General features: G+C 36.4%; 2 protein-coding genes and 2 long non-coding RNA genes across 7 annotated transcripts in view; 2 read left to right on the top strand and 2 right to left on the bottom strand.

Moving 5' to 3' along the window:
• LOC138138870 (uncharacterized) overlaps window positions 1-4,521 on the bottom strand; it is a 46,589-nt gene extending 42,068 nt beyond the window's left edge. Inside the window, exon 1 of the long non-coding RNA XR_011162136.1 lies at window positions 4,360-4,521. This is a non-coding gene — a long non-coding RNA (uncharacterized lncRNA). The remainder of the gene's footprint in view (window positions 1-4,359) is intronic.
• On the top strand, window positions 2,259-4,232 carry LOC138138869 (uncharacterized). Its single transcript, XM_069058969.1, has 3 exons — window positions 2,259-2,445; window positions 3,213-3,401; window positions 3,454-4,232. The coding sequence occupies exons 1-3, from the start codon at window positions 2,382-2,384 to the stop codon at window positions 3,642-3,644; spliced, it is 444 nt and encodes a 147-aa protein (XP_068915070.1). The 5' UTR covers window positions 2,259-2,381; the 3' UTR covers window positions 3,645-4,232.
• A 120-nt stretch (window positions 4,522-4,641) lies between the features above and the next one.
• On the top strand, window positions 4,642-8,698 carry mtsh (mitoshell). Of its 4 annotated transcripts, none has more exons than XM_069058955.1 (8): window positions 4,642-4,759; window positions 5,349-5,800; window positions 5,850-6,326; window positions 6,378-6,646; window positions 6,692-6,842; window positions 6,898-7,296; window positions 7,350-7,466; window positions 8,326-8,698. In XM_069058955.1, the coding sequence occupies exons 2-8, from the start codon at window positions 5,369-5,371 to the stop codon at window positions 8,503-8,505; spliced, it is 2,025 nt and encodes a 674-aa protein (XP_068915056.1). In that variant the 5' UTR covers window positions 4,642-4,759; window positions 5,349-5,368; the 3' UTR covers window positions 8,506-8,698. The 4 variants fall into 4 exon arrangements, with proteins under 4 accessions (XP_068915056.1, XP_068915057.1, XP_068915055.1 ...); XM_069058956.1 differs by having other exon boundaries at window positions 6,378-6,842; window positions 6,898-7,065; window positions 7,135-7,296; XM_069058954.1 differs by having other exon boundaries at window positions 6,417-6,842.
• Window positions 8,699-8,821: 123 nt separating this feature from the next.
• On the bottom strand, window positions 8,822-22,612 carry LOC138138871 (uncharacterized). The gene is made up of 2 exons (XR_011162137.1): window positions 22,420-22,612; window positions 8,822-9,171 (listed from the first exon to the last, which is right to left on the bottom strand). It is a non-coding gene; the product is annotated as an uncharacterized lncRNA (long non-coding RNA).
• Window positions 22,613-22,649: the final 37 nt, after the last annotated feature.

The raw sequence follows: 22,649 nt of genomic DNA, 5'->3' as shown, positions 1-22,649 counted from the left end.
AATTGTGTCCTCGCTGTCGTAAAATATCTTAGAAATTTAAAAAATTGGATACGTTCTGTGGGGCAGTGTATAATAACAATAATTTGTAAACTTCTTTAAAACTAGGGAATTCAAACAGATGACTACACAAAGAACCATTAATCCCAAGTATAAAATAAATAAGCCTGGACCATAAATGTTGGAAAATAAAGGGACGATTTCAGGAAAACGATAATTTGATGAGATTCTGTAATGTTTCCTTATTAAATAAAATCTGTGAGTCTAATTTTACTTCCAAATTTATTAATAGAAAAATACGCTGCCCCTTCCTTGTGGTCTACATTTTCGATGCTTAAATCCACCCCATTTGTTTTTGAAAAAAAGAAGTGAAAAAGTTTCTAAATCAAGCTCCCGACGAGATTTACTTGCCAATGAAGATGATTGTAGATGTGCATTAGTGTTACGAACAAAATTTGGTTAAATGTTCAGCTTATGTGTATTGAAAAAATGAGTGAGTGAAAACATTTTCATCCACTGCTTTCGCCCACTCGTTGCTATGAAAACAGTTTGAATGGAGAAAACAAACGCTTCCACGTTTCGTATCTAAGTAAGAAACAGTAATTTTCAATAGCACGGTTGAACAAACATATTTGGACAGGCGATCTTTACACAGCGGCCTCGATGACTTGAGGGTAAACTCCAGATGCTGTTCCTCCGGAAGTTCGGTCAGGTGAATTTCCGATTGTCGAACCGCTTCGACGTACAAATGATTTACAAAAAGCCACAAATAAATAAATTCGTCCACTAAAGGTTGTTATTATTTGATGCCTCATTTGTAGATTATAAGCGAAGGTTACACTATCCCCCGGGTTGGGTCTGAGTGCCCTCTTGACAAGAAACGGCTTTCAAATTATTTTAACTAATTCGTGTAGACTAAAAGTAACTAAAAGCTAGGAAGCTACAAATAAGCCCGGTTGGATTACTTAAAACGCAACGAAACTATTTACTTACAATGGCCGGCAAAAAAAATTAGCCATCACTTTTGTGTCACGTCAAAATCCAAATGGGTAATTAATGCTTTTTTGACACTGACATTTAAATGATGGCTAACTTTTTTTGCCGGCCATTGTACCTAATACGGTGCAATCAACAATTACTTAGATAAGGGGCGGCTATGACTTTGATAGTCTCAGATTTTTCGTATCTTTGCTAACTCAGCTAATAAACGTCAAACAACTGTCACTATCAATCGAATTTTAAAGCAAAAATGGTTTTTGCTTCAGAACATAAAATATTCATCTTACTTTCGTAATGGTGTTTTCAATAACGAAGGATGGACATGCAGCGCTGTTGACTGTTTGCCCGAGATTCGGCAAAAATTTCCAAATTTAAACTGAAACAGGTATATGCAACCAGAAATACTTTCATGCATTCTAGAGCATATTATGTGGAAATACGTTCAGAATCTCAAAGCCTTCTTTGATGTAAATACATAATTGTTGATCGCATGGTACAATGCTTACAACTTCCACACTGATAAAAATAAAAAAGCAAAGACTTTTCTTATGAGGTCTTTCTAAAACGAAAATTTAACGAACCCCCCTTTCACTGTGGTTGACCGCATTAAAATTTTTCCGTGGTGAGGCGGAAAAATAACCGTGTTATCCAACGTGTTATTTCATCAATTGCAACAAATTCGGACGGATATAGCGAATTATCCAATTGTGTCAAACGGTTTCGTAATAGTAATTAGGTTAGTAAATTAAAGTGTGCAGGGTAGACGCAACTTTGCATTATCACATTAGTCACCTAATTTAAACTTCATTATTTTCATCATTCAAACCTTTAGACGAGTTGTTCATTAAAACTGCCACAAATTCCCACGACTACCAGACCTTTTTGAAAATTAATACAATAGTATATTTTTCAAAAAAGTGCTAAAACCCAAAACTGAGCATCATTTTCAGATATACTAAAATGAGATCGGTGTTATTATTCTATTAAAAAAATAAAACACACTTTTCAGACGGATTAATATGTAAAAAAAAAAAATTCTCTTGCGTTTAAAACATCCCTCGGGAATGTAAAAAATTAAAACAAAATCGTCACAGCTCGAGTTATGTTCAAAACGAACTCACTTTTGAGACTACACCACATTTCTGTTAGTAGTTATTTATTTCAGAAAACTCTGAAAACTGGGACACGAGCAGATAACATTTTCCCAAACGTAGATCGCATTTTATGAATCTTTCCGTTAGGATCAAGGTTTCGCGCAGGCCCTATTTGAAGCTGCATTCAGTCTTCATATTGAACTCACACCGAACATTTCGTGACCATCTAAAGTAATTTTATTAAAATTAAATTCATAGTTTCCATCCCCATTCTTCCGACACAAATTAACAATGGGCCATTTACAATACATCATCGGACTATCCTTCCTCCTTGTATTAGTGTTTCTTAAATCAAGTGAGTATAAAGCGAATTTTAACACCCAAAACTGTGTCCCTCTGTCTGTAATCGTGTGAAAAATTGTGGAAACACTCGCATCCTGTGGTTTTAAAAATTCACCACTCATGTTACATAATCGACGGTGACAGATTATTAATTATTGACCTTCCGAACGTAAAATAATCCCACCGTTCAAACTGACGGGCAAATCGATGGCGCTCCTCTCGTCATCTTGTGCAGAAATATTCAATAAGTAATATTTTTAAACCCCCAAGAGTTGCATTAATGATAATTAATTTAAAAATAAAGGTGCGTGCGCATGCGCAATGTGCACATTTCAGATCAATAAGCTGTACCATTTGGGAATAAAAAGGATCATTGAAAAATTTCGGGCAACTGGAGTACCTAATTAAAATGTATTTATTTCGTAGCGGGGTCCACCACAGATAAACCTAATCAATGGCTATATTTAGCAGCAATTATCGTTCCGCTTGTTTTCAATTTTTTGTTAGTCAACAGGAATTTTTCAAAATTGAACCAGCCGATGCAGAATGAACATAATTGGGACGTTACTTCAGCAAATCGGACAGAATCAGTTCCGGTTAAGCTAACGCAATTAAATTCCGATGCGCGTTCCCGCATTTCCATCGTGACAGGCCAAATAGGAGATCAATTGGTTGTGCAAATAAGACGCGTCGAAAATTTTCCGTCCGTCGTGACACCCCATTTGCCATTTGGAACGATGGCACTTAAGCGCACTTAAAACTGACTCATTTCCTTCGTAGGTAATGCGATCACATGTTACCAGTGCAACAGTTACACCGACAAACGATGCAGCGACGAGGACATCAGCAAATACAAGACAGAACTGGAGAAAGAGTGTCCGAGCAGCTCTCCCCCAGGAAGCGACGCCGGGACGAGGTACAAGCTGTGCAGGAAAATCAAACAAGTCATCGATTTCGAAGTGAACGGACGTAAGTGGGCGACGACAGTCGAAAAAATCGTCTCTCGATGATTCCTTTGCAGTGCAACCGGAAAGTCGGATCATAAGGACTTGCGGTTGGGACGACTCCACCTACAAGAACAAGTGCTACCAGAGGTCGGGCTTCGGGGGGCGCCAGGAGGTGTGCGCCTGCGAGGAGGACGGCTGCAACGGCAGCACCGCCCTATACGCTTCCCTAGCGCTGTTGTTAGGCCTACTAGTTGTCCACCTGTGAGGTGGTTAGGAGTATCGTTTTTTTTTGCTCACTGGTCTTAAACAATAACAAAATTTTTATAATAAATGTAATTACCAGTCGGTCTGCTAACTGCTCGAACAGATTTCGGTGTGGATTGATTTTTATTTTTAGTGTCTGTTGAATACTTATGGAACAATAGGTATCTGTTTTCAGTAAGCACAACGTTAACAAGCAACAATATCATGTAGTGGTAATTTAATCTTGTTACTAGGGTAATTATGCTACAAAATGATTTAAAATTTTGACTCACAGAATCGAATTCAGTTAGGGTGATTGTGCGATTTCCATCCAACTGCGACGCGTATGTTGAATCAATTTTAAATCAGTTCGTTAGATCAAATTTAGAAAAACCGAATCGGTTTGATTCTACGTAGATATAGTGGTCTGATTTATTTATAATCAGTTGCTTTAACGGACGTTAGATGTAAATAATTTACTGCCAAGAACTATATCTGTAAAATAATTTGACAAGATTGTTAATCATAATGATAGACTAACGTTACTGTTATATTATTTTTAGATGCACAAATCTATAATCTTAAGAATTAATAAAAATATTCATTTTGATTCAACCTCCTGACGAACCCCAACTCAATCGCAGCCCCCCATTTTGAGGTTATGTCGACCACATCTCATTCGGGCATCAACCAGCAACAAAAATTAACGACAACTCATCTGGCACAATCTAACATACCCCATTCTCGCCTTTGACACTATATTCCTCGTCCAAAACACTTTAAAACTCACGAAAAAATCAAAAACACGAATTCAAAAACCGAGCAATACCAACTGTCTTCTGGTGGAAAATGTACTACCAACCCACACTGTACACATCATTTTATTCAAAAAACACCATTTTCTCGCTTTGCAAAGTTACATTTCAAAATGTAGAGCTACCGCAATTCCGCGATTTTAATTAATGTAGTTGTGGGTCTAATATTTGTTCAAAAATAAATTAAAAGCTGGCAGCCATGTTGGCGTTGTCATGGCGACCCGGACCCATCAAAACAAACAAATTTTTTTTCGTACGTCAAATCCGTGTTTGAAATGTTGTGAAAAAACGTTATTGTAAGAATTAATTAGTGCGATATCATGTGAGTATTACTTTATTTTCAAAAGAAAATTAAAAATGTGGAGAATATCTTATGAAAGATTTTTTTTATTAGAGTAAAACATCAGATCCGGACTGGCCCCGTGCGACCCTTCAATTTTTAAGGGCTCGTTACATAACGCGGTCTTAAGAGCAGACAGTGAATAATTCAGTGTTTACTCCAAAACCTGAAACTCTCGCTATAACGCGTGAAATGCGTCGTAAACGTAACACAATTTTAATAAAAGACACCTTTAGGGTGAAATTTTTATTTTATGGATCAGTGCTACAGTTTCTCAAAGATTTCAGTATACATACTTATTTTCTTTAAGCGTAAAATAGGAAAATAAGATTCACGATTTAGTTCTGATTGTAAAAAAGTCTTAAATGACAGTCACATTTTGAAAATACAATTTTTTATAAAGTAGCAACTGAACTGTGAAATGTTGAGTTTGTAGTAAGTCAAGCGATTGAATGCTTTGCGATATTTGTAAAATTAGAAAATCATAATCGAAATCTTGCTGAAACAGGTCGTTCAGAAGGGCCACAACGTACGGTTCTTTGTCCTCTGATGGCACTTTTTGACATTTCAGAACTTTAACCAAGTTGTATAATGGATCAAAACCGTCCCGACGTAAACGGGAATCACCAGCAAAACGTTCATTTGCACATGCATCACGTATGCGCTTGTCAAAGCCTCTACCCCACAACTTACTACCCCCCCATCAGCTACAGAACCCCGTTAATCCCGTACGCCGCACCCCAAACAGTAGCCCGACCATACTTGCAACATTACCAATACACACAATTTAACGTCGGTAGCCAGTACAACATGCCGATGACGCCACTGTCGTCCGGTTACGGTGGCGGCGGCAGCAACCACCAGGGGGCGGATTCTGCGGTGGCTCTGCCAACACGCGAACGCCGCGAAAGAGGTGATTCCCAAGAGAGCGTCCCCGATCCCGAACGGACCCCGCCGGAACCTCCCGAATTCGAGTTCGCCGCGGGACCCATCATACCCCCAGTCAACGAGCTCTTCTTCATGGTAATCAAAAAACGATACGAAACGGTGGTGTTACTCTAGATGTTTGCAGAACAACTCCGAAGACTTCCAAATGAACACTGACAGCTTCATCAAGTTCTTGGAGAGGAGTTGCTTGACGGCCGAGCAGATAGCTTACAGGAATCGCAATCGTCCTTGCTTCAGGAACATACAGAATCTGTGCATCAGGACCAGATCGGAGATTTTGAAGCCGCGAACCACCATCTCAAATATACACTCTCAGGGGATTCCCTGGGCCACGAAGGATTTTATTTATGCCTTCGTCAGGCTCACCAATTGTTGGCACATTCTCAAGGGCTACTGGGAGAACAGGGAGGGTTCCGCGTTGGGGAAGATCGAAAAGGAGCTGACTCCAGGGTTCAAAGCGTGTTACGTAAGATGGGAAAGAGAAACGGTCGAGTTGGCCACGGAATTGACTAGGATCTTTTATAATCTAGACGTGAATCAGAGCAATCCGGGACCGAGCACTGTTAACGTTCACACAGCCAATAACCTCATACCCCCCCAGGTAATCATCCTTTTAGTGTATTCCCACATCCTTGATCCTTGATCATGTAAGGTGAGTCTCTTGAAGACTAACAGTGAACCTTCCAAGAAGACCACGAGCAGCGAAACCGCCACCACGACGACTCTGACCAACACCACGTCGAATTCCAGCAAAAATGTGAGAGGGATTCTGCATCTGCCGTCGGCGATGTCCACAGAAACTGCGGACCAAGCGAATCAAACATGTTCTGGAGATTTCTGCACCAAATCGGACGACAACGACTCAGACGAAGAGAACGCGGTAGTCTACATGAAACCAGGAAGCTATCGCGTGCCCAAAAAGTACAAAAACAAAGAGTTGTCGGTTTCTATCAACAAAAACAACAGTCCTAGAGTGATCGAGTTCTTGGAGACTGCCCAGAACGTAACCAAGGGGCTCGAAGCCGCGAACGACAAGTACTGGGTGAAGGTGAAGACCTCGGTCGCCAAGAAACTGGAGCAGCCCAAATCAGAAATAGACGAACCCATCGACAGCGAGGTGCTTAGCTCGTCTCCCACCCAGGTGGTCGTTGTAATCGCAAATTTCTTTCAAGCTCAACTCTGAAGTCTTCTTCAACGTCCACGAGTGGCTCTCCAACAGCAACTTCTCCGATTACGGGGACCGCTCCAGCACGTCGACGTCGCCCCCGAAGCCGACGCAGTTTTTTCCCGACATCTTGGACAGCCGCGACGACGCCTCCTCCAACCTAGAGTCAGATACGGTAAAGCCCTCGATAACAGTTTTACAAAGGAAAATACAGAAGGGTTCGAAAAACGGACTCGTCGAACAGATACCGTCGCGTACTTACAGAAGGAAGCCGGAAACGCTCAATATCATGGTGTACGAGATGAAGAGCGGCGGTCTGACCAAGAAGGCGAAGAACATCCTAGAGAAGATTCTTTTCGAGTTGAAAGCCACCGAGTTGGCGGGGTTGTTGTCGGAATGCGTCATGGTAAAGTGGGGTTTGTTTGTTTGGTTCTTTTTGATGACGCGTCGGCTTTCCAGGACGGACCCAACTTGGAAATGATCCAGAAGAATCTCAACAGAGATTGCTACAGATACGTGAACGAGTTTGTGAGGGATCTGCGTCATCTGGTCAATAGCGCCGGACAACACTTTAAAGTAAGTTCAATCGATTAGATAATCGAGAACAGATTGCTCGGGAGTGTATCGAGGCATGATGTTATTTACCAGCGGTGTAATTGATGTAATTGTATTCGGTCTTGGGTCAGAGATTAAGGATGATTTATTGCCATAATAGCAACAGCAATTACATTTACTGTGAATAACCCCATTTTCAGTCAATCCGTCACTGAGCAATAGCGTCGCACCAGATCTCTTCATTCAGTAATAATAATTACAGTGTGTTTCAATATACAGGGTGTGGCAGAATTCCACCGACAAACTTTCAGGAATAATTTTATGATCAAAAATAAGCACAAAACCCTTAATACATATGGGGTCAAAAATGCGTAGTTTGCGAAATAATCAACAAAAAACGTAAAAAGAATTACGATCTGAATCCCTTGGATTTGATGGGGTCATCTGTGTATTGAAAGGGGGGGGGGGTGGGGGGACGAAATTTTGACAATTTATTGCTTTTGTTGCTGATAAAACTTTTTAGTCCATTATCTCGCAAACTAAGCGTTTTTAACCCCATATGTATTAAGAGTTTTATGCTTGTTTTTGATCATAGAATCAGCTCTGGAAGTTTGTCGGAGGAATTCTGCCACACCCTGTATAAGCATTGTGTAGGGAATTTTTTTTTATTTTGACTGTAATTCCACTAGGTCATTTGGTGACACTACAATATTTAGTTTATCACTCTTTGAAACAAATAGTGTTCCTATTGGTAAACAGTCAGTAGGATAGTTTGAAAATCACTCGACTGAGGGCGCTAAGAAATTAATATTCGTTTAATTTTACATTTTTATTGTTTTCTGTTTTGTTTTTGGGATACTTTACGGCCGGTTGGTTTCAGAAGTGCGACCACACGGAAGACAAGATGAAGATGTTCTCGAAGAAGCTGGAAACGTCGCTCGCTGAGTATTTTCCCAATTACGATTTCAGCGCCATTAACGGCCACAGAGGCGAGAAAGTTAGCAAATTGAAATTCAAAAATTGTTTGTTCGATGGTGACGGTGATCATTTAAAAAATTGATAAAGATAAGGTTGAAAAAAAATTCCGATAAGGATAAGTACAAATTGGGCGATTTTTGTATTCCTCAAAAATCAACGCAAACATTATATAAAAAACCTTTATAAATTTTAGGTGCCTGAAAAATTGTTTTAAGTATAGCAAACCGTTTTTTTGTTGATAAATTTGTTACCAATATAAAAAAAACTGTTCTACTCCCCTTCTCTTCTAGTGTCTAGACCTAAGTGGTTTTGCGTTTAGTTATTATTAATTGTTGTAATTGTAATTTTGTTGAGGCTTGCAAACAAATTACTGTCGTTCCTATTAAAAATAACACGAATTAAACAAAAATGTATTGTTTTAATCGAAACTTAATATCACAAAGTAATCAAATTTGGGTGCTCTCCTGATTATGAAGTTCATCCATCATTGCCAGCTTATCCCGTTCCTTGCAATTAGTCCCTGCATCCGGCTCAGCTTGCTCGTGTAGTTGCCTCTCCCGCTCCGCCTCCCACAAGTAGGGATCCTTTTTCAAAGTGATGCACAAGAAAGCGCTCGCCAACATCCCCAAAATAACGAACAAGATCAAGATGCTGAAACCGATGATGAAAGTTATCGTGTTGTCCGAGATTTGGAAAGAGTCGTGCCCCGTCGAATTCGACAGGGATGAATTGTTTGCGAGCTCCATGCCTGGAACACGTTAGAAACGACTAAAATACAAATAAAGGTTAATACCTAATTAAAAATAATTGAAGAGGAAACTGGCCGAGTTTTTCTTTCAAATTAAATTACAAGGAGAAATATGTCGCTTTCAGCTTGATGAATGCATAATCAACTGCGAAAAAAATATCTACTCAAATTAGCTGACATTTAACTCCAATTAGGAAATTGCTGCAAGTGTACGCGTGGGGTGGAAAATGAGAAAGATGCCTGACCATATTTTAACTTTTCATTTTTAAACAAACTTTTAATTGGCGCTCATTTCACTTTTAACAAGCAACACCAACTCACTACTCCTCCCCTGACACTGTCAAAAGTGTTTCTTTTTTTTTGTACGCCACCCACAAAATTGAACTGCTCTCGAGGCTTGCGTTTGTTTAGAAACACGCAAATGAATCGGACGTGTCAGTTAAGAACAGTCCCGTCTTATTCTTTCCACTGTATTGAACAACAAGTGAGCGTTGAGTAACGTACGTCGCACGACGTATATAAATAATTAAAGTCTAGTTCCCTCAAGTTGTACTTTCCGGTTACCAAGAAACGAATTCGATTGAACTTTTGTTGCATGTTGATGGATAGCTGGAATTATCTTTTGTTGGTTTTATTACCTTCTAATAAATACAGGGTATTTTACGAGTGATAATGAGCCCGACGGAATTGAAAATGCAACCCACAATACATTTCCACAGTTAACGTGTTTGAGTTAAAAAACATAAATCATAGTTAGCTGTGCAGTTTCGTAAATTTTGACATAAACGTCATTCGCTTGGTTAATTGAAATTGTGAAAAAACTAAGCGTTTTTGGGACATTCTTTATTGTCTGCATAAACGCGCAACGGCAGAAGCATTTTTATTGCATTCACCATAAATCAGGACTCTGTGCATGTCTGTTTTCTCATCGTTCGAATACATTTTAATCATCGTATTTCAAGTTTTTCGTAAATGTCAGTTGTGACAAATAAAATGATTGGAAGCAAAGCCATCATGGATTCCGGATTTTATTTTAAAACAATACGACGTTAACTTTGGAAATGTATTGTGGATTGTGGGTTGCAATTCCGGCGATCTCTATCACTCGTGAAATAGCCTGTATAACCAATAAATATTGAAGTACTTAATTTTAATTTCTTCACTGAATTACATTTTTTTATATAGTGCTAATTCTACATATGATTAATTATTTTAATGTGTTAGATGCTTCGTCGGCACAAGATGCAAGATGTTTTATGACTATATCAAATGCAAAATTTCCCTACAACTCCATGAATCCGTGCGAAAACGACCGACAATAATAAATCTTGTCACCATTGGTTAATATGTGCCAAGATACAAATTACATAAATTTGTATTCAGTCTCTCGTTGCTCTGTTTCTTTAGGTCGTTCTTATGGATTCGCACTCAACTTGTTAAGTAACAGAATGTACAATTAAAATTAATAATTCCGTCGGGCGTCGCTTGAAGCTTCTGTATATTTTATTTTATTTACGAGTAGGTCTATTGTTCGATCAAGGCTTAAACTTAGCAGAACATAATATTTCAACAAATGGAAGAAGAACTTATACTTGAGGAAGAACTTGGATCTTGTCTATTGTAATTCTAAACATTTGTGGAACATCGATTGTTTCAAATCTCTCTATCTCTTTATGTTCTCCATGTACGTGACTCATAGCAAACACGTGGAAAACTTTCGAAATTCCTTTTATTGAAGGGGGGCGAAGTTTACTCACCTCCTGGTTTGGCACGAAATATTTTGTTAGAGGGATTTAAAGTTATAGCTCATTGGAATCCAGACGTATTGATCCTTCTATTAAATTTCTTCTCGATATACAGATACTTGCCCGAGTGTTAATGAGCCAGACGGAATTGAAAATGCAACCCACTATACATTTGCAAAGCAAAGCTGAATATCCACGTGCAAATGTATTGTGGGTTGCATTTTCAATTCCGTTATAGCCAAACATTTCATCAAAAGATATCAAAAGATACAGTAATTCCAGTGGTGCGATAATTTTGAACAGGAATGTTGTAAGATCGATTTTTTTTTTATTTTATAGTCCACATCAAAGTATAGACCCTCATAAAAAATTTGCCGCTGAGAGGCATATTTAAGGGTTGAAATCACTCCCCTTTTTCTGTTGTCTCTTAAATCTCGGACACAAAAAGAGATAACGAAAAACTTCCTCCGAGTGAAGCAACGAAAAAAACAGCGAGTTATGAACGAGATAATTTTACTTCTTATTTCTTTTCTCCGAAGTCTGACGTGGTTCAAAGATCAGAGATCAGATGTGGGCCTTATTCTCTTTTTAACCTATATTAATGACCAAGTCGATGTAATTTCCTGTAATAAATTGCTTCTCGCAGACGATCTGAAGCATTTCGTTCCGTATTAGCATGGATGATATGAAATTAACTGTAATATTGAACACACCAAAATATTTTGCACTTATTTATTCCAGGAAATAACAACATGATACAGTGGCGAGCACGGAATTTCGCACACATTGGACATTTCACTGACATAATTTTATGAAAATGAGATACTGGCGGCATTTTCGTGACAGTTTAGGTGAAACGTCAGTCATGATCACATATGTCATGATTGATTATAATGACAACAAAGCTTAGACTAGATAGTTTTTTTTAATGACATACAAATTGGTGTGCGAAATTCCGTGCTCCCAACTGTACATAATTCCATACGTCCTCAAACCCGAATACGTCAAGATAGTTACAAAGTTACAGAGACAAAGATTCGAAGTACCTATTATTTTGTCAATCATATTACAAGGTGATCAACAAGAAAACAAATCAAGAGTGCTACCTCATCTTTTGTTTTATCAAAACATTTGTCTACTTATCGTAGCTAAACTATCCTTGCCATGCACAGTCGTTTTATTGGTTGTCTATTCACCCCGTTTCGAAAGTAACATTCTAATAAAAATGATTTCTCTTCAATGGTAAAACCTATTTTACCACTTGTTCTGGGATAATTGTTGTTTACAATTACAATAAACGTCTGTAAACTTTACCGAAATCGAAAAGTTGTTTTCAAGGTTAACAACAGTACATTGTTGACGTTTCTTTGACAGCGTCGCGTTGGGTAACAAAACTGGTAAATTACCCATTCTTACGAATGTAAAATGTTGCTCTTGTTTATTTTATAAATTTTCTCCATTATTAGATAATAATAATAAAATGCACAATTACAATTCCAACGTCTAAAACTCATGAGGTGTGATTTACCGGGTGATCAAAAAGGACTGTTTAAGTTGGCAGTACAATTAAGAAAATTTTATATTTCGGTTATTTATAACACTGCAACCGGGTATGTTTTGTTGGTTTATTTGACAAATATCTGATGTAGGTATAGCATTAACAACGACAAGCCATCAACAACCGAAAGTTACTCCTGTTATACAATTTAAAATACAATTCAGTGTTACCAACTTAAACAGTCCTATTTGATCACCCCGTATTATACTCGTAAAGTAGCGTTTGAGGGCATAAACTGTCTACGCCGATCCATTGAACGCTTATTTGCATAGAATCCGCAATGACATGATCGATAATTTGCAACTCCTGCACTGATTTGTTTTCTTTTTAATCACTTTGTATTACCAAAGACAAAAACAGAGGTTATGTAAGTCCATTAATGACAGGTTTTTAATAAAAACTGTTGTGTTGTAAGATGAAAAGTAATTAGAATATAGAAAGACTGAAGGAAATCATATGCAACACAACTGAGACGTCGAACTCACAACTGACACTAAGATTTAATAATTTGACATTTAACTGTTGACAATGTAGACATCTGATTTGACAGCTTTAATGACTCGATGTAGTTTGACACAATAAAATAATGGAACCTTACAATTCCACAGGCCTCTTGATATATAGTCTATTTTTTAATCAAAGAACCACGACCTGTTGATTTTATAAAATGTTACTAAATTTAGAGAATTTAATGATATCTGTTGGCTATACCAGCCAACATCTGTCATTTTTAATGTCCTTGAAAGTACGCAAACTCGCAGGTAAAATTTGAACGTGTTATTAAAAATGCCTCGCAAAGTAAGAAATTTATTAAACTCCCAAATTAGTTGTTATTAGTTGTTATTAACTTTATTAACAAGCTGCGCTACTGATACCTCTAATAACCTCAATTTTTATATGATGAGATTTTTCACCCTATGTCAAAAGTGTACAATGTTGTCAGCTCTATTTTGGGTGTAAATTGCGATGTTGTGGTTCTTTGATTAAAAAATAGACTATACCTACCTTCGTTTATAGACACTCTGTAGATATTTGTTGTTTGTGTGCTTTTGTTTCCGTTGTAAACACAGTAGGATAAGATTTTTTTGCAAAAAACAGTTGTTTTTAGAATTAACTAACGAAAGACCGTCTGATTTTTCATATTATAATAGTTTTATTCTAATTTAATGATGATATAAGTGAGGTTATGTATCCGAAGAAAATGTTAACGCATAGGTAAGTACCAATTAAAAAGACCATCAGCATTATTGTAGAAGAGAGAAAAAACCACGGCCTGCTTTACAATAAGCTTTTTGGAAGGCCTATTATCTAAATTACTAGTGTTTGTTATATTCTTTTTGATAAAATATAACTTTTACAACATTTTGCATGATTTAGTGGCAATAACGAAACTGGCTGATACACTTTTCCATATAAACAGGCGTCATACCGTCATACGAAATCTTTTATTTGTCTGGAGCACTGTTTAGATAAGCAAAGTTTATGAGGGTTGAACCAGGAATAAATACTTTCTCTTGATATTTACTGTCAAATTTAACCAAATCATCCCTAATAAATTAAAAAATGTAGATCACACAGTTTTACCGGGCAATATTCGTTTTATTACTGCTCATTCGGTGATTAGGCCTGAAGTATATCAAAAACATGTCCAAACAACAAAGAAAATCAATCGTCGGAATTGATGATTTTTTTTAACTACCATCCGATTCTCTTCTCAATATATTTTGTAAACAGGAAGCTGCCTAAAAAACACAACAAAATGGAACAAACTGCAAGATTCCCGTTTAGAAGTTTAAATGTAAAAATTTGATTTTAATCAGTATTGATCAATAAATATAAAAGTGAGGGCACATTAGCTTCGGAAAACTGTTTTTCCCAAGTTTGTAATTTAACACAACATCATCACGTACTGAACAGAGTAGGTCGAGAGCTTTCCAGCAGTACACCCAATATGTTTCAAGTGGAATAAAAGGATTCTGGTGTAGAGGCAATAATTGTCATTTGCGGCCATTACAGACGCTACACGTCCAAAGCAAATATTAATTTTCAACTTGGTTAAGCCGAAAACTCAGCCGATGTGTGTCCACCCCATCCCCACATGTGTACTCAGCAAAATACTCTGCGAAAATTGCAAATGAATTATTCATCGAATTTTTCCAGAAAACGTAGATTAATCCGACATCAAACAACTCTATCGTCGAAGTCAAACATGAAATTTTAATTTTGACTTTATTACATCAGATTCTTCACGGATAAAGCGCCTGATAGCGTGTTAGATGTACCTGACTTATTAGCGATCCTGCAAAAGTTATTTGATTGAAGAGAAAAAGAAAGTGAGAATATCCCGGCGCATCCGCCATTTATTTGCTCGCGCCCTCCACGGGAACAACTCTCCCATCACGAAACACAACACCACTTGTCGAAACGTTGAACACCGCTCTATTTAATCATAATCGTGTTACACCAAAACTTGGGACTAACGCGGAAGATGATCGAGCAAGCAATCTCTTGCGCGGCACACCTTCCGCCTCGTTTTCAAATTGTGTCCTTCGGGAGCCACGATCGCCACTTAATTAATTCTCCCTGTTCGCATTGAGATTTCTACACCAATTAACTTCCATAAATTGTGCTCGTTCAGGCGAGCAGGTGAATAGCAAAAGACCATTCACCATAAAATTAAAATGACCCGATTGGGATGGCGTGCACGTCGCGACCTGCATAATCACGCGTCCCGCTTATTGTGACGGAGCTGAAGAGTTAACAAATTGTTCACATCTGGGAGGCGGTCGAGGTCGGGGACGGCAATTTTGCTTTCGCCGATGGGCGGCGAAGGTTGGCCCACAACCAACCGAAATGCTCGATAATTAAATTGTTTTAAAAGCCTCGTCTACCTAATTTGTCTGGCCGCCAGCGCGGTGGAAGCCGTCGCCAGGAAGTCGTAAAAACGATGATGAAAGGACGTTATTGCTCCGTTTCTTTGCACATGCTGCGGCGGAGATGCTAACAGGTGAAAGTTTGTTCAGGGGGATTGTTAGGTGCCAGGTGAGACCACAGAAATGACAAGACTTGCCCAAAATTACAACAGGTATTATTACTTTTGGTGGTTCACTCAACCTTGTAAATCAGGTCTGTTCTAACCAAAACACAAGACAGCAAAAAAGCTCGTTTTTTATTTATTAAATAATTTGCTCGTTCTTGTAATATACGTACTTAATTATTTCATTAGTCTCTATTGAAAGTTGGCTGTGATATTTGCCATCTACAATACATAACGTAACCGTACTATCCTAAAGTTGGCGTGGTGTCATTATTTGGTTGCCTAAAAACAAGGAGCTTTAAGATAATTAAATTTAATAAAAATATTACAAAATCAATTCCCATACAAAAAATTCCGTCTTTTCAATTGATTAAAATGTTATTGAAAAATTATTTAAAAAAAAAACAGCACAAAAGCAAATGTATTGTTTTCAAAAAAAATATATTCACTGCTTTGTTCTCAACGCTTAATTAAGTTGATCTCGTTTTTAGATTATAATAAGTTCCAAAGATTTTAAACTTAGTTAGAATCCTGTGAAGAAGCAACAGGCGCTCAATGTACTTAAGAACTCTTTTGATACAAGAAAACATTGATTTTGTTCACGAGAACGAGTCACACTGAAATTTATATTAGAGGGCTATCTCTTCTGTAGGTTTAGGACAGCAATCCTGGGGTAAATTTAACCATTATTAATCAGGATCTGGATGCATTCTTGACAGATATGGTGGGTGGATGAAACTTGGGTGCATATATCATTTTCATCCAAAGTCAAAGGCCAAAGGGCCAACGAATGTATAGTTTGTCTCAATTCTAAATTTCCACTACCTGTTGAATTATGTTGGCAAAATAAAAATATTTCTAAATTCTTATAACCAAAGTTGGGAAAATAATTATTTTATAAACAAAATCATGCTTTGACACAACAGAAAATGCTCCATTGTAAAACGGTCGTAAATATCATCATGTTGTATGACATTAATTGTCATTTTTTTCTCATTTTTTGACACTTTGTTGACATGGGCGTAATCAGGCAGGGAATTTTTTTTAATTTGTGACAATCTAACCAAATTTTGAAATGACATTGACGAGCAGAATTTTTTGCTCGCGACAGTAGTGGAAACCTGATGGAGTGTCTTTGATCGGTCATTCGCTCGTGAATGGGAGAATGTTATGCTGAGTTTATTTCTAAAATATGTTAACAAGAAAGAAAAAGAAAATTTAAATGAAGTGAGGTGAATTAATTAATAGTATCCTTTGTGTAAAAAATTTAATACTCCTAAGATTTAATAAGATCTAAGAAGAAAACAGCAAAAGTGCAAATATTTTCTAAAATGCTGATGATTAGTGCCTATCAATTCTTCAGGATCTTTTACACGTTCAACAAGAACCTTCAAAAAATCTATGCCAAATTTCAAAATTTTCGCAATTATTTATTTTTTTGTTCGATACTGTCAGAATTTGAGAATTTTCTCCTGTGTGAACGGATTTTAATAAATGGTACAACTTGATAAAACGAAACGTCAAGCTAATTTTAAAGATTTTAAGCGATTTGGAGCCTTTAAGGAACTCGTCGAACAAAAAAACGTTGTATTCAACTCGTTCGTGTGTAAGTTGGGCTTTTTTGGCATTCGTAGACCACCCATAACAAAAAAAGCCCAGTTTACACACGAACTCGTTAAATAAACCACTGTTATTTCATCTATCGCATGTGATGTGACGACGCAAGCACAAATATTTTTTTAAGGACAAATTACTTCCTCCTCGTTACCTCAAATGTAAATACGTATTGTATAAAAGAATTGTTTGAATTTTCCTTCTCTTTTTTCTTCCGTGCTAGGCACAATGTGGATGATAAACCACCTCCCTACACTTTTTATTTAATTTAATGGGGATGAATTTAACGGTAGGTTTAATAAGCAGAAACTATTAATTATTCCACAAACCCTCATAAACTTTGCTTATCTAAGCAAGCCTCAGGAGAAATAAAGTTTTTGTTTTCCTGTTCATATAAAATTGTATAAATATGAGATAGTTTTTATGAAAATGTATAAATATGAGATTTTTTTATAGCCGTTTAAGTTGTGTTTTGAAACAGTAGCTTCGTCACCTCCAGTGCTCATAAATAATAACGTAACATAGCCGGTATTTTAATTTTAAAAGCGTCAGATAAAAATCAAGTTTCTAAAATGAATTAATTTTACTTATTATCTGTTTCAAAATAAAAAATCCACCAACACTGCATTCTACCTCGAAAATACAACCGACAACGTCGCCAACTTTTGTTTTTAGTGAGTCTGCAAGTGTCAGAAAAAAGCGGGGTTATGAAAGGAACTGTTGACAGTTGTTTTGGTCGTAGTTCATCGTATTTGTTAAATTCATCGAAGCAGATAATAAGCACTCGTTTTAATTTAGCGGTTAAAAAATCCCTCTTTTGTCGAGCCAGTTTTATAATTTTATATTTGTGGCAAAACCGAATGTCAAATTTTGGCGGGAGGTTGGGTTCAAACTTATTCTAGGGATTTATTTTTTCTGTCAACATAATTCAACAGATGGTGGATTTTTGATTTTGAAATAGATTATATTTAAAAAATTGCTGAATGAAAATACGGTGCGATCAAGAATTACTTAGATAAGGGGCGGCTATGACTTTGATAGTGTCAGATTTTTCGTATCTTTGTAAACTCAGCTAATAATAAATAATTATTGTATAAGTGTTTTAGAAGACTATTTTGCAAAATAGAATTGTTTGAATTTTTCTTCTGTGCTGGGAACAAACTGAATAATAAACCACCTTCCTACACTTTTTATTTAATTTGACGGTAGCTAATATACGTCAAACAACTGTCACAATGAATCAAATTTTAACCCAAAAATGGTTTTTACTTCAGAACATAAAAGATTCATCATTGAATCTTACTTTCGTAATGGTGTTTTCAATAACGAAATACAGCGCTGTTGCCTGTTTGACCGAGTTTCAGCAAAATTTTCCAAATTTAAATTGAAACAGGTGTAATTATAAAACCACCAACACCGCAATTTACCTGTAACATACAATCGGCAACGTTGTATAAGTACATTCGACGTTTGACATGGAGGGAATAAAATGTTAAATTTGGGCTTGTGATTTTATAACCAAAAACAGCTAAGAACGTTAAAATAACCATTAGGGTTTTTTTTATCGCCAATTTAATTGAACAGACGGTGGTTTTATAATTTTGGCGAAGACTATATACAGGGTGTCCCAAAAATGGCGTACTAACTATTTACTACCGTATCTAGGATGTTTAAATGTACACGAAAATAATGTGGAAAAAATTTTTTAGACAAGAAAATAAATTATTATTATTTTTATTATTAACGGTAATACAATGTAAACAAAGATGTAATCGTACATCATTACCTTGCAATGTTACCGTAGTGGATTTAAAATATTTTTTTCGATTTCCATAGCTTCTAAATTCACTATTGTGCAGGATTAGATATTGGTAGTGAGTAATCTTATACTTTGTGATAATATGTACGACTAGAGGTAGCTGTCATGACAATTTAATACATATATTTCAAAATAATTTTCCTGTTAAGTGCCACTTTCAAGGACCGCCAAATCAGCAATTAAGTCCAATAGAATTTTTTAAACATTTTTCTGACGTTTACGGTAGTCTCTTCTACACCGTAGTGCACCGTTAGTACGCCATTTTTGGGACAACCTGTATGCAACCAAAAATACTTCCTTGCATTCTAGAACATCTGTCCATATACGTCCAAAATCTCAAAGCCTTCTTTGATCTAAATAATTGTTGATCCAACGGTATAATCAGGTTTCAACAAAGACAAAATAATCGTTTGTTTTTGCGCTAAATTTTTAGATAGATATTTAGAAAAAACCGAAGCTTTAAAAAATAACCAAATACCTATTAAAATTTATAATTTTTTAATAATCAATAATTGTCAAAACGTTGTCATGTTGGTATGAGCCAAACAGTGATTTTCATGATAATACGGTTAGGCACACTGAGTGTCAACATTTTTTTAGTATAACTTTTATTTAGATTAACAGAGTCAAGTAATCGGGCTGGAGAGCTAGCGTGTCATAAATTGCTATGAGCACTTTCTAAAAATTTGGGATCAAACATGTTTCTAACCCCTGACAACAAATTGCAATTTCTTTATGCTCAACAATTTAGCTAAAATTTCAAAAATAATTAACCATGTGGGTTTTATCAGTCGCTACTATCACTGATTATCCAAACGTTGAATCATTTTCCAAGTTCTTTGTGGCATTTACCTTCAGCTGACTATTCCTTTTTGGTCGAATACTAACACCAAATTCCCCTGAAGCTTTCCACATATCAGTTCCTACTTCTTTTGTTAACAACCCCCTTTTATTTGATAACGGCGAGATGTTGGCTTTTTTTCATTTCTCGTAAATATACAACTCCCTTGGCAACAACTTCTATTAAACTAAAACTACTGAGTGAAAAAATCATTCTGCCAAGTATATTATCACACCGAGAATAATAATGATAAATGTGTCTTAATTAGTTCTGACATTAACAAGACAATTGGAACTGATGTGAAACTAGATCATACCGTTATAATAAGCTTAAGATACAGTATTGTTCTGATCACTTGACAGACTTCGCCGCTTCAATTACAACCAATTAAAACGTCGTAAACAATAGCGTAAAAGCTAACTCAGGCATTTCATAATATTCATGTGCAACAGTAATCTGTGCCCCCACAAAATTACGACGAAATTTGCAATTTATTTCAAATTAATTCGTTCATTTAACTACCGCGGAATCGTAATTATGTAACCAAATAAACTGTCGATGCAGATTAATTTTCCTATCGCAAATATTAAATTACCGGTCAAACGGATTATGTTTTAAACCGTCAAACTTACAAATGAATCAAACTGTACAAAAAACTCATTAACAAGGTGTTCAAAAATAAATCAAACTGTACAAAAAACTTGTCAACAAAGTATTTCAGAAACACTTATCGCGCAGACAAATTTGAAGTGAAACAATTACGTCATAATCCTTGCTGCTTCAGTTCATGAATAGTTAGCAGCAGCAGTGTTTGCATTGCTCTAAAATAAAGCTTGATAAATTTCAACGTGTCGGTAGTAAAACATAAACTGATACAACGTTAATTAAATTATGCGCAAATTTCACATAATTTAAAACTCATCAAAACAAACAAAATCACTGAATTACCTCGATAACAAAACCAAGTTGAGGTGGAATCTGCACCAGTCTTAAGTGATGGAGTGAATTCTAATAAACTTTAAGTAAAAATTATCTTACATTTGTCGCACAAGAATTTCTCCACTCGGTTTCACTGCAGTGTCAAATAACATTCAATTATTCACAAAGTTTTGTTCTTGGCTGGAAGTTTTTAGGGTATCTTGGACCATCCGATATTCTTTTCGTCCAACATTATTTTTTCTCTTGTTGCAAAAAACGGGATAATTAAAGCGGAAAGTTATCTATGTGGCGCGATACTATTTCAGCCGGCTCTAATTTTTTTAACCAATTTATTATATGAAAAATTAGAGATTACAAATAGGTCACACTGTAAAATAAATGATCGTTGTGGTTTGAGGATCTGACTACTCGTTTTAAGTTAGTCACGGTTTACTCAAGTTTAAGCTATAAATAGTAAACTGTAACAAGAAGTTTAAAATAACAAATCAAAGAGCTCTAAAAACATACACATCTCCACAACCAAAATAGCTAGCGCTGATTCAAGAACGCCATTTAAATAAGCTTAATCCTCTTTATTCTTTGCTAATTCAACCGATTTAGCTCTGTGAATTGGCTAAAATCAACCATCTGTCTAAATGGTGGAGGTGCCGGGATCAAGTTGTTGTTTACATCTGGTGGAGCAATTTCTGAGTACTTTGAGCTGGCGCAACCACTATCTGTTCCAGATGTAGCATTTTTCAGTTTGCAATAAAAATAAATATAAAAAGTAAGGGGGCAATTCAAGAAAAAAGCAGCATTTTAGCCGTTGCTAAGAACTAAAACAAGATAACACGGAACAGTCTCCGTTACAATAATACGTTTTTATGGAACTTTTATTGCGGTATACACTCAAATTCCAGAGATATTTTGCGCTCTTTATATAAGAGACGGATGTGCCAGGCCAACAGCGAATATCTTAAACGCTTATTCATCAACAAAAAAATCTTTCTATCCTATAAAGATACGACAAAAACGTCAATTAAATTTTGATGAATCTGTCAGAGCCATGCGATATAGTGTTGCGATTCTTTCCACTCTGACCCTCGTCTTTAAAATTGCATTTCCGACCACTTTATAGGGCGCAGGTGGTAAAAGTTCCATTACACCTTACAAAAATTGAATAAAGATCTACCAAGTACTTTACGGGATCGATACACTTTCATGTGTCAGAGAAAAAATTTAATTTCAGTAGCTGGGAGAAAAACTTCACCTTCAGTTTCTGGAGTGTTCCTTTTGTAAATTCGCTGTTTACGGTTTTAATTGGACTTTAAATTGCAAATTGGACAAATGTCTGGCAGTCGAAAAAAGAACAAATTGGACACGAAAATCAGTGTTGTCTAACTTTTTGTGCGTTCATTCAGGATAATTAACTTTAAAAAAAAACTGGTGATATTTTTTTTCTCAAGATTAATCAACACCTGTGTGTATCTAGGACCTAAAACCTACATCCTCGTCGCCGGAGATAGAGAGGGATGTTAAGCATTAATGCGATTAAAGGACGTATAGAATTAATTATGACGCTATTTCCCAAGTTACATAAAGTCATTAGACACATTAGCGTTGGGTTTCAAGGACCAGATATTTTTTTTCACGCTTTAAATTTGTTTTGTACCAAAAAAAGTGACGGTTTAATTAGATAAAAAATAATTCTCTTACCTCGACTCCGATTAAATTAGAAGCGCGGATTTGTGTGAAATATTTAACGACGGTGGTTACAAACCGTCGCGACGCTACTGAGCGTCGGATCCGAGAAAACATAAAATCGGAAAATGTGCGAATGCGCAAATATGCCCAACATAAATTTCATCTCTGCGGGATCAACGTGAAATATCCAGCGTCGGAAAATTGACCCCCGTGGAAAAAATTATAACTGAGTTTGATGGGTC

This window comes from Tenebrio molitor, chromosome 9 (assembly GCF_963966145.1).
Source record: "Tenebrio molitor chromosome 9, icTenMoli1.1, whole genome shotgun sequence".
NCBI classification, from domain to species: domain Eukaryota; kingdom Metazoa; phylum Arthropoda; class Insecta; order Coleoptera; family Tenebrionidae; genus Tenebrio; species Tenebrio molitor.
Note: the sequence above shows the minus strand (reverse complement) of the source record. Positions and strands in the feature narration are given on the sequence as shown.